Raw genomic sequence first — 11,981 nt, 5'->3', positions numbered from 1 at the left:
GGTCGGCTGATTAAGCGATCCACTCATTCAAGAATTGTGGTGGAACATGAGATTAGTGGAGTGAATGAAGATGGTGTTTTATGGGCAAGTTGAGGGAAGTAGAAAGCAATAATTTGGACTATTCCAATTAAGACCTACATTTGTTTTCCTAGAGTATGAAAGGTTTCTATAGGAATAATTATGGTTTCAGGTTCTATAGACGGTAGGTGTGGAAGTGGTTGGATGAAGGTTGAGTCTTGAAAAAGTCAATGGAAAAGATTGGGATCTAGTATGGGTAAAGGGTTCAGACTGATTGACACCCTTGGTTACACTTAGTTTGGGATTATTGAAACTAGGGTATTTGATAAGGGAGTATTTAATGCTGTCATACTTGATCCATTTATATTCAAGGGGATTCAAATCCTCAAAATTCATCTAAGATGAACTCACGAGGTTTCCTTGAGACATGCTAGTTGGCCTTCCTTCTAGCTCCAATATGTTAAGAGTAGATTATGGTTGTCAAAGCTAGAAGTTGACTCGGATCTAGCCAGTCTCATGGTCACACTCTTCGAGTTGGACATCCAAATCCTACAAAAACTATGTTGGGGGCATTCCCAATAATAGTCCTCTGATGCCTATATCAGTTATCTAGTTTATCGGGGAGCTATTACACATGAACCTATGTGGGCCCTTTTATAGTGGGTGATTGGAGAGCTGTTACATAGCTCGTATGGTAACGAAAGTATAAGAATCAGTCATAGCCGCTCTTCGTTGTTGCAAAGCTATTATATTTATCTGTTATGCCAATCAAAATCATCAAAAACCTGGACTGTTATGCCTATTCACCATGCTATTTGCATGACTATCGTTGTGCGAGGATCGTCTATACTCGCTTTCCAATTGGAACTGACAAGATACAATTACATGAGGTTGGGAAAGTGACAAATGCTGCTTAAATGGATCCCATATATTGGCTAGGTGGCTCAACCATGTGGAGACGAGGTGTCGAATACAAAGTGATAGTGTTGGCAAATTTTACCTTTGATCTTGCAACCGATAGAGATGACCGACTAGGGGGTGGTGGCGGCGGCGATAACTACTCATCGGTCTCCTCCAAAGGATTCTCCGGCGGAGACTCTTCAACATCTTGAAAGATCACCCTGAGACGCTCGGTTACTTGTGCCGGTGAAGATGTCATCAGACGCGATTTCCTCTTCTTGCTAGGCCCCTACGCGTATGGGAGGCCGTGCGATTTCTTCCCGCTGGGCCACCTAATCGAGACCCATCTCCTAATTTGATCAGTGGATCGTTTTCTATGACATCCCAAGTCTGTCTGTCGTACATCCGAGACAACAGTAAAGTTGCAAGTTTATCACATCTCCAACATGATCACAACACGCCAAATCCATCATATCTCTAACGTAGTCACACTATCTCCATATGCTAGGATGTTTCAAGGTAGTCACCTTCAATTTTGTTTAGCATCCACAACCTCAAATCGTCATCTACGACCACGATCGTTGTCCATGACATCCCAAATATGTTGTAATTTTGAGACGACCACAATGTTCCAAGTCTGTTGCATCTCAAGGGCGACCACCATAGTCCAAATCCACCGTCAAGGCCATCAAAATGTCTCCATTTGAGCAACTCAAATCTGACCCTTCTGACCGACATGCCTCCCCATGCTCGATGCCCCTAATTGGGCAAAGCATGTGGCATGCGCGATGTGGCCTTCCTAGCCTTCGCGATAAATGTGTCTTGAGCATGCGACATGCTCAAGACAGACAGCCTTCATGTATCTTTGTTCTCCGACACTGGAAACTAAGAATATTTGATGGGTTCTTCGAGACCAACTCAGGATAACAATGTGCAATGTTTGTATATCAGTTTACATCATCTATATTAATCTACTCTGTCTTGGTGCTTGTTGTGAACTATGCAAACTCTAGTGTTCCTGTTCACGACGATCGACCACCATGAACAGTACAGCGCTAGCTGATGCTTGAGATGAAAATGCAACCGTGCATTCCCTTTTTTGCTTTCTCCCACACGATGGGCGAAATGATTCGATCGATTGAAACCATGCTGTCTGTATTAATCCAGTAAGCACTCCTATTCATGTCCGTTTATGTTTTTATTCGTACGCGGACAACCTCCGAAGTGACGTGATACATGCATGCATGCATGCATGTCTTGAGTACTATCTCTTTAGTCTTTTGCCGTCTTGGTTGTCAAGTGATACCATAATACAGCTCTAAAAATCCACTATCTCCGTACTCCTAAAATATCACCGTACGTGGAAACCACTCCCTCGTTATAAATGCATGCATGCAGACATAATTAATGTTCCTGGTAAAAATGCCGGATCGGCGCTTGGACGTACGTTTGGGTTCCAACTACAATAAACGAAAATGAGTGTGTCATTATGCTAAGTGCTCATTAATTAATGGCAATGATTAGAATTATAGCAACCTATAAAACTTGGGATCATTAACAATTATTAAACAAAACTTTAAATGTCTGATAAATATCTCGACAGATTATCGTAAGGTTCTGATCTCAGTTTCTATCTTCATCATTCATTCTTTGAAATTACCTTTAAGGATTTTACTCATTATTACTTGTCTAATAAAACTCATAATAATGTATAATAGCTAGTTAGTTACCTACAAAGGTTTCACTCGTTAAAATAGCTGGTCAATAAAACTCACAGTCGATATATAGATAAATAGCTTTGAGAGCTCCGCTCATTAATGCTTGTTGAATAAAACTCATAATGAATAGGTAGTTAAGTTACCCTTCAAAGATCCGCTCAATACCTTCAAAAGCTTCACAATGAATCTGAACATTCTCCCCTATAACTTCCTCCTAAAATGGCTCTCTTTAAGCCACCCGTGCAACAAGGTTTGAAGTTATCCGACCATCACAAGCTTTTACGCTGTTTCCCTCGTTTGAAAGGATATTTCAGGTTTGATTTCGCACGCCTTTTGTGAAAAAAATTTCAATTTTGTTGGTTGTCATTAGTATTAAAATTAATATCCTGTTGGAGTCAAAATATGTTGGGTCAATATACAATCCGACTTTTTTTACTTCTTAATGATGTAAGACTATCCTTTTGGTTTATCTTCTTTCATCTCACATGTGAATATTTTTAACATCTTTTATTATTTATATGTGGGTTGATCATCTTTTTTCTTACTTTTAATGGTTCAAATTATTAGGATTAATAATTATTTTATGATCAATAATTCTAAGTGTCATAGAAGGACAAAGAATTCTATTACGAGTTTTGAAACTATAAAAGTAAAGATTTTATTTTTTTTATCATAGCCCATGTATCTCTAAGTATTGATGTGATTATATTTTGGTGCTCCTAAGTTTCTTTCTAGTGTCTAGAGAGGATATTTTCTAATGTTTCTAGAGATGATGAGAAAACATGTGTGAATTCCTTAAGGGGTTAAGTGAGAGGAGGTATAGGAAGCGTTATGCTTAAGTAAAGATAACTTAAGGGTCTTATAATTTTTTTACATGATGAAGAATTTGATTTTCTCTAAGCAAAAAGTATCAAACTATATTAATTTTCATCAATTTTTTATACATCTTTTATTATTGATCTCTAAGATTTCTTTTTGTTTACCTAATACAAACTTCATCTGTATTTTTTCTAGGATGATTTATTGATCCGACTCTACCGTACAACTAATTTTCATTTAGATAAACTCATAGATTATCTAGCACAATCTTTTATTTTTATTCATTTAGATCAAATTTTTATCGACTGACTTTGACAACATATCAAAAATATATATAATACCGAGTTAGATTCTACTCATAAAATCAAAGTAAAGCATGTCGATTAGAGAGGAAGGTGAGGAAAGAATAAAAAAAACCTCAAGTCTTTATTCACTATGGCAACACCTTTCTGCAACACGTCAGCCTCTCTCTCTCTCTCTCTCTGTATTTTAGTTTTTTCTCTCTAGTCGTTTCTCACTCCTTGGTTTTTCCTATTTTGTAATTTCTCTCTCATTTTTTCTCTTTCTAATAGTTTCTCTTTTCTTGATTTTCTCTCTCTATTGGTTTTTCTCTCATCCATGGGTGATTCTTGATCCACTTGTGCATGCATTTGGACAGCTTATAAATGAAATGGAAAACCCAAAAATGTTTCCATCCAGATTACTTAATGTATTATTGCATAAGTGATAGATTTATATCATTTAATGTAATAAAAATATTTTTAATTAAATAAAAACTCATTTCATTATATCTTTTTTCCAATTACATGTAAAATCAGTCGTGAAGCAACTGCTTAATCTCGCCTTTCCTAAAGTTGCTGCATCAACTGATATCGACCTCCAGCTGCTTGGATTCACGTTAGAGTTGTGGGTGTAACTTGCTATCAGATGCATGCTTGATTGTGACATGATGAGCGTTGTCTTGCAGAAGAAGAATGCGTTGCTCAGATGACTCAGGGCAAAGAGGGACCAGAATCAACGATCTTCCGGAAGACATCTTGTGCTCTATAGTGTCACAATTACCCCTTCAAGATCGAGTAACAACTAGCTTGGTCTGTCGAGCATGGAGGCGCCTGTGGCTCTCATCATCCAACTGGAGATTGGAGCTTCAAGACTTCCGCGGTGTGAGTAACAAGAAACAGAAGTTCGAGGAGCTCGTCGACAGGGTCATCTTCTTTCCAGACCGACCACACATACATCACCTGAAACTAGTACACACAGATTACAATAGATCAAGTCAGAAAGCAAGTTTATGGATCGAGAGCTTATTGAACCAGCAAATCCTGCATCTGGATCTCAATATAATGGACCCTATACCGCTGCCCTTGTCACTCTTTCGGTGTGATACGTTGGTGGAGTTAAGACTCTGCCTGCACTGTGACATCATCAGCCTGCCACCTAACGCTGTCTTATTGCCTCGACTCAAGGTCTTGTCCCTTCAGAAAGCACGCTTCATCGGTGACTCGTTAGAGAGTTTGATTAACGGGTGCACCATCTTAGTCACTCTCAAACTCAGGGAGTGCGTTGTCGTCGGTCCCGAATTCTTGGATATCACCATTCCTCAAACCACGCTCCAAGAAGTGATCCTTGACAAGTGCCACTTCCTACTTGATACTAAGCTGCACATGTCAACTGTGAACCTTACGACCTTCCGTTACAAGGGGTTGAATTTGGGTGATAGCATGCATTATCTGAGTGTGCAAACATCAGTCGAAATGGTGCAATTGGAGCCTGTGGAGTTTCACAATGTCTACTCGTACTCACGAAGGCTAGGGTTTTCAGGGACCTATGGGCAGAACATGTCGAGGACCTTGGCTTCATTCTGCAACACAAAATACATGATCCTTAGTGACTGGTGCATCGAGGTGCGCCTACGACTCCCTGTTTCATCTGTCCAAGATCGATCTATATGTGGTAGTGTTTGATTTGAATTAGTTGCTCAGTAGAATAACAGCATGCAGGAAGTGTTAATTACCCGTCTAAAATTCAAATATTCTAAATATCACCAGCATGCAGGCAGGCATTCCAAATGAGTCAAACTCTCCCTACTCATTTACGCCCTCGTATTGTGGCAGGAATAAAGTTGTTCAAGTCACACTTATATAGGCAACATATGTATCGAGCTCATTGTTCTTCGTAGAATAAGCTATTAGGATTAACAGTAGGTATTCTATGAAGTTAGGGGAAATAATATGGTACTACAATTTTCACTTGACAGTCCCAACTGCAGAAGATTATACAAGCTTTCGACCGAACCATCAGGATGAGTTTCTTACAAATGGATCACTGTTTGAAAGTGATCATATGTTTTAGACTAGACTTCATTTGGATACGGCTTTCTGACATGCACCTACCATTTTCTTCCTTTGTTCAAGTAGTACCTGACGAACGTTCCAAATGCCATGAGGTTTCCCCAATTTATGCGCTTGGAGTCCCTGCGCCTGAGCATGTGGCCAAACGGCGGCCATGTCTACGTGACCACTTATTTGGTACTATTCTCACCGTTATTACGGTTTCTGTCACTCCGCATATCTAAGGTGAGAGCATCTCGTATATATCTTATATGGTCTTTGTGTTCATGGTTAATCATCCCATCCTCTTCTCAGAGGAAATCTGCTGTGTTTATCAAATTACTTCTCGTAGGCACACAGGGAAGGGATGGCTGATGATGATAGGTTGGATTATCCACACCCCCCGGACTTGCTGTCAACAGAAATGATCCATAATAATCTGAAGAAAGTTGAAATAAAGAAGTATGGAGTTTTGAATGCGGAGCTCGACCTCATAAAGTTCTTGCTTAGGAATGCGGTGAGTCTAGAAAAACTCAGCATAAAATGGTGTGCTCGCATAGGTGCTTCGCGCAGAAAATCTCTGAGAAACACAATAAGGTCGTACCCACTAGCCAGCCAGAATCTCGAGCTGTACATATACTGAATAATTCTCGGATCAATCTAACCTTTCAGCCTTCCAGCAGTCAAATGGCTGGAGTGCTCAGATAAGCGTAAATCGATGTATTTCTTTTGTTTACAGTGAGTGAACTATGAACTTTGTAATATGTGCGTGCTGCACACAATTCCAACTTCGAAGTTATTACACATCTTTTATCCGACTTGAAATTACAATAAGTTACTTCGTAATTTGTAGCAACCTTCTAAAGTAGCTGTTTCTTTGGATATTAATATTTACCTCCGTGAAATATGGTGTTGCATATGCCTAGTATGGATTGATGAACACAGATTTGAATAGCTGTTTGTTACCTCCTCTTGGTTTGCTTTTATGCTCTGATATATCATACACAACTGCAGACAAATAGCTCATGGGAGGGTCAGTTAATAAAACCTAGAACACTACCAAGTGATGCTTTTTTGTTGCCACTCCACATTATGTAGTGATTCGAACCACAGACTTCTATAGATATTGTACCTTGAAAACATCCTCTTAAATACTATTTCTGGTCTCACAAAGTGAACAGATGGAAATTCTCGCATTCTTATGCTTTCATTGTGTCACAAAGATGGACAAGACGATGGCAAATATTTAACAGCTATGAAGATGTTGTTTCGACGTGATAGAACATACAGTAGTTTCTAATGTAGGAACCAAGTAGTTTGACACAATCACGGCATCTTAGTCAAACTGGAGTAAGGAGTAGGCCAAGAATATATCCCCGCTTGTTCCCTCGACAAGATATTCACATTGGGAAAAAGTCCATTACTTGATTGTCTAGTCGTATCACTTTAATTGGGAAGAAAGTTAAGTTAATTCTTCATGTTGTGATGAAAAAACCTGATATATAAGTAACTCGGTTACTTTTTTGTTGAGTTGATGGCAAAATTCTCTAAAATTTTGTACATCACCCTCAAAGTTTCTTAAAACATTGTCGCGACGAAGTTGTCAATGGTTCATCTATAACACTTCGATCACCAATTTCATGAGCTTTTCCTACGTTATTCCACGAAGACGATCAATTCCGGAAGTGCACTTATGCCAATCTAGCCACATCTCTTACAAGCGGTTCTTCTTGTCCTCCATGCGGGCCGAGGTTTGGTTGGTGAAATATGAAGGTGAGAAAATTCATTGGTCATCCTACTTGGAAGGACGTCCATTAGCAGTACGCTCTGTTTTGCTCTTGGTTTGAGCAAGTAATGGCTGCGAGCTGCGAGATTTTCAAGAAAGACAAGTGCTCTTTTGTCGTCCTTAATTTCCAGTAGAGTGCAGAGAATGGACACTTCAGGAATTCGCATCAGAGTTCTTTGTTCTAGTACAAGCCATGGCAAAAGTGTCCAAGTGACAGAAGTTTGGAAGATATTGACAAGAAAAGAATAATACCATCAGCGCACACTTTTTCTCATGTGCAATCCATATAAATCCAACTTGAGATCATTTCCCAACGAGCTCAGAACAGTTCAATGGAGATGTCTCTTATGCGCCAGAGTTCTTTCAACAGAGCTTCGCCACCCCAAATGACCAGCATCCCATATGCAAGTCTACCTCGCCAACAGAGACCATTGCCGGCAAGGGTACATCTCCAGCGGTGGCATGGCGGGCAACAACAGGTTATTTTGGGCAGATCGAGGAAGATAGAGAAGCTAGAAATCGGTGGGAGATCCTTCTTAAATGGACCATTCAAAGGAGGTAGAGCCCCTCAAGCTATGGCCTACGAGAAGCCAGAGATGTTTCCCGAGTTCGAGGTACCGTACCATTCAGTATTGTGTGTGATTACTGTAGGTATTTTTCGATTCATCATCTCAGTTTGTGGCAAACCAGCTTCAGTGGGATAAAATGAATCCTTTTCCGGGAAGATAAGACAAGACACCAATAAAAAGGATATTTTAAGAAAACATCAATGACAACCACTGCATGTGCATGATTGAGAGTTCCCACCTTTAATAGAAAATAAGATATGTGATTGAAGATCTAAGAAAAAATAATTAATAGGATTCTATCGTTTTCTAAAATAAATGAATTTTCTTTCTATTGATCCATAATCTTAATTAGAATCAAATTAAAATTTTAATATATCTTATCTTAAGTTAATAGAATCATGTAATCTATAATATATATATATATATATATTTGTTTATGGGTAAAGATATTAATAAGCTGGAGCATGTGAGATTGTGAGGAAACGTGAAAGGAATTATTCTCACATGATTAAAATATTAAATAGTCGAATTATTTATTACCAATTTAAGCTTTTGTGTCTCCTCTGTCCCGTTCTTCCCCGTAGGGATCTGGGAATTTAAACAATAATTTGAAACCCGAGCTAAAGAAGGATCTGAGACTTCTTGTTTGGCGTTGCAGACAGACACATACGCAGACAAGGAAAAGATGCTGGCAAACTACGTGCCAGTGTTTGTGATGCTCCCTGTAAGCTCCTCTTCTCTTGAACGGCTAAGTGCGCTCAAAATGCACCACATCTTGAACCACCACTTGCACTGACACCATACTATGTATACACTCTTTAATCTGAGCTTGTCCAACAGCTAGATGTCGTCTCAGTTGACAACACGCTCAACAAGCCAGAAGAACTGAGGAAGCGGCTTAAGCATCTGAGGAACGCCGACGTCGATGGGGTGATGGTAGATGTTTGGTGGGGCATCGTGGAAGGCAAGGGTCCCAAGCTCTATGACTGGAGCGCCTACAAGGATTTGTTCCGGATGGTTCAGGAAGAAGGGCTCAAGTTGCAGGCCATCATGTCATTCCATAATTGTGTGGAGGGCACCGTGAACATCCCGATGCCGCCATGGATTCTTGAGGTGGGCAAGTCAAACCCGGATATCTATTACACCAACAGGCGTGGCACGAGGAATCAGGAGTACCTCACCATCGGAGTAGATAACCAACCCATATTCCAAGAACGCACTGCCGTGGAGGTGTGACTTGCAACCTCACATTCTTTCTGATATTATAACCTTAGTGGGTCGTGCTTTGCACTGTTTTGTCATCGAACTTCTGTCATGTCTAACCGAGCAAAATGACTCCTGACTGTAGCGAGGATGTTGTTGATATAAATCTTCATATCCATTACACAAATTTCAGCAAAGAGAAATGAAAATGGAACCATCTGAGAGGCTGTAAATTCTGAAAGCCAGAAAATATATGTTATTTGTGTGTAGGTTTACCGAGACTTCATGAAGAGCTTCAGAGAGAACATGGCAGATTTTCTGGATGCCGGCGTCATTACCGACGTAGAGGTGGGTCTTGGCCCTTCTGGAGAATTGAGGTACCCCTCGTATCCTGAGGCACAGGGTTGGGTTTTCCCCGGCATCGGGGAGTTTCAGGTAAGATTTTTTTGCTTTGGCTAATCTTCTCTTTTTCTCTTTTAGCTTGTTGTGCATGGCTAATAACAGTCCATCTTTTGCAGTGCTACGATAAATATATGAAGAGAGACTTCAAAGAGGCTGCAACGGTGGCAGGACATCCTGAGTGGGACTTACCGGATGATGCAGGTGAATACAACTCCAGTCCAAAGTCAACCAAGTTCTTCGCAGCAAAAGGGACATATCTGATGAACTCGGGGAAATTCTTCCTAACTTGGTACTCCAACAAGTTGATAATGCATGGAGACCAGATCCTGGATGCGGCTAACGAGGCCTTCCTAGGTTGTAAAGTCAAGATCGTCGCCAAGGCAAGTGCATGTACTCGCACATCGTCTTCACACCATTAGCCAGACTTGTTTTGTGCATTGTCATGACTTCCGTCGCAGATAGCTGGCATACACTGGTGGTACCAGGACGACAGCCATGCAGCAGAGCTAACTGCAGGATACTACAACCTGAACGATCGCGACGGCTACAGGCCAATCGCCAGAATGCTGGCGAGACATGATGCCATCCTTAACTTCACCTGCGCCGAGATGATAAATTCTGAGCAGATAAAGATGGCAATGAGTGGGGCTGAGGAGCTGGTTCAACAGGTAATTAAAGTTGGATTTGGAGGCGGGACTCCACGGATGCATGGATGGTTCATCGTTTTGCGATTGTATGCCAGGTATTCAGTGCAGCATGGAGGGAGGGGATCGAGGTGGCGTGTGAAAATGCACTCAGTAGATATGATAGAAGGGGATACAACCAAATTTTGAGGAATTCAAGGCCACAAGGGATCGACCGAAGTGGAAAGCCACAACGAAGGGTGTTTGCGATGACATATCTTCGACTGTCCGATGAGCTACTCAAGATGGTAAACTTCAGGATATTCAGGACATTCGTGAGGAGGATGCATGCCCACCAGGTAATATCACATTTGGATTTCTAAGCTCAAGGAAAGTGACCCATCGACTGCGGCTCATTACTAACAAGCATAGATAGCACTTGGAGTTTGCTGCTAAATTTGTGGTCTCTTTACAGGAGTGTAGTACTCTGAAGAAGTTGAGTTTGCTGCTAATTGGTGGTGTTTTTAACAGGATTATTGCCCGGATCCATGGAAGTACTACAAACCTATTACAGCTATGCAAAGATCCAAGGCAGCGACACCAATGGATAAAATCTTGGAAGCAACAGAGCCGACTCCACCATACTCGTTTGATCCTGAAACTGATACGAGTGTTGGTGGCGCTTATGCTGAAATCATCGATACATTATTCGGCCTATTCGATTAACATACCGCATAATGCTAGGAAAGAGGATATGGAGTTAATAATAAGATCCCGCTGAAGGGTGAACTTGTCGTCACCATTAACTACATTTGGATGGCGCTCACTGTGAAATCCAACAACAGGAGTGCTTGAGTTCATATGGACTCGAATCCTCTCGTTACTGAAACGAACTCCATATGATATTTCTTTGGTATCCCAATATCTGAGCCACTTTCAATGTTATGGCCCCAACTGCCGTTGGTAAAGTTGATGACATTGGATAATTAGTGATATTAAGGGAAGCTGATTTATCATACATCTCTCTATTATTGTTACTATTATTACTACTACTACTATTATTATTATTATTACAGCATGCATGTTATCATCGAAGCATTCTTAACTTACTCATGCACTATAAATTGTTAATAACTACGTGGCAGAAACACAAAGAAAATAATCTTCTTACATCTGCTTATTCCAGCCTTGGATCCACCGAATCATGTAAAAGTTAGTGGCACATATGACCTCCCGTATTTTTTTACCGTGAAATGTGAGCGGATACGCAATTTATATACTCATTACGAGTGGCAAAAATCAGGTCAAGGTCAACCAATAATGTTGTTCTATCTTATTCTTCCTCTATTCTGAAATGTTGACTTTCTATTATTGACACGATGGTTGGGGATTCGAAACTCTCTTCCGCATGCTTGTTGAGGTTGGTGTCATTGAATTTTCAGTTGTCAAATTGCAATTAGAGAGCACCAGCGAGATTTCTAATAGAATTGGAGAGCACTAGAGAATAGAGAAATTGGGGGAGAAGAACGAAATGAAGAGGGGATATTTATAGAATTTTCGTATTTTTTTTATCCAAAATGTTATTCTAACTAAGTGTTATTTTGTTATTAGAA

General features: G+C 40.3%; 2 protein-coding genes across 2 annotated transcripts; both read left to right on the top strand.

Moving 5' to 3' along the window:
• Positions 1 to 4,429: 4,429 nt before the first annotated feature.
• Positions 4,430 to 6,428, top strand: LOC135677509 (F-box/FBD/LRR-repeat protein At1g16930-like). Its single transcript, XM_065189868.1, has 3 exons — positions 4,430 to 5,359; positions 5,873 to 6,031; positions 6,138 to 6,428. Exons 1-3 carry the CDS (start codon positions 4,430 to 4,432, stop codon positions 6,426 to 6,428), a joined length of 1,380 nt encoding a protein of 459 aa, XP_065045940.1.
• A 1,472-nt stretch (positions 6,429 to 7,900) lies between these two features.
• Positions 7,901 to 11,386, top strand: LOC103974191 (beta-amylase-like). The gene is made up of 8 exons (XM_065190190.1): positions 7,901 to 8,185; positions 8,799 to 8,864; positions 8,981 to 9,370; positions 9,614 to 9,778; positions 9,862 to 10,125; positions 10,204 to 10,413; positions 10,488 to 10,727; positions 10,900 to 11,386. The coding sequence occupies exons 1-8, from the start codon at positions 7,904 to 7,906 to the stop codon at positions 11,092 to 11,094; spliced, it is 1,812 nt and encodes a 603-aa protein (XP_065046262.1). The 5' UTR covers positions 7,901 to 7,903; the 3' UTR covers positions 11,095 to 11,386.
• The last annotated feature ends 595 nt before the right edge of the window (positions 11,387 to 11,981 follow it).

Source organism: Musa acuminata, chromosome BXJ1-6 (assembly GCF_036884655.1).
Source record: "Musa acuminata AAA Group cultivar baxijiao chromosome BXJ1-6, Cavendish_Baxijiao_AAA, whole genome shotgun sequence".
NCBI classification, from domain to species: domain Eukaryota; kingdom Viridiplantae; phylum Streptophyta; class Magnoliopsida; order Zingiberales; family Musaceae; genus Musa; species Musa acuminata.
The sequence above is the reverse complement of the archived record's forward strand: the minus strand, read 5'-3'. Positions and strand labels throughout refer to the sequence as shown.

Excerpts from the sequence above, each read along its gene's own strand:
- LOC135677509 (XM_065189868.1), top strand. The coding sequence starts at position 4,430 with ATGCGTTGCTCAGATGACTCAGGGCAAAGAGGGACCAGAATCAACGAT. Across the intron at positions 5,360-5,872 it reads TTAGTGACTGGTGCATCGAG|TACCTGACGAACGTTCCAAA; the intron begins GTGCGCCTACGA and ends TTGTTCAAGTAG. Across the intron at positions 6,032-6,137 it reads TGTCACTCCGCATATCTAAG|GCACACAGGGAAGGGATGGC; the intron begins GTGAGAGCATCT and ends TACTTCTCGTAG.
- LOC103974191 (XM_065190190.1), top strand. The coding sequence starts at position 7,904 with ATGGAGATGTCTCTTATGCGCCAGAGTTCTTTCAACAGAGCTTCGCCA. Across the intron at positions 8,186-8,798 it reads AGATGTTTCCCGAGTTCGAG|ACAGACACATACGCAGACAA; the intron begins GTACCGTACCAT and ends TTGGCGTTGCAG. Across the intron at positions 9,371-9,613 it reads AAGAACGCACTGCCGTGGAG|GTTTACCGAGACTTCATGAA; the intron begins GTGTGACTTGCA and ends ATTTGTGTGTAG.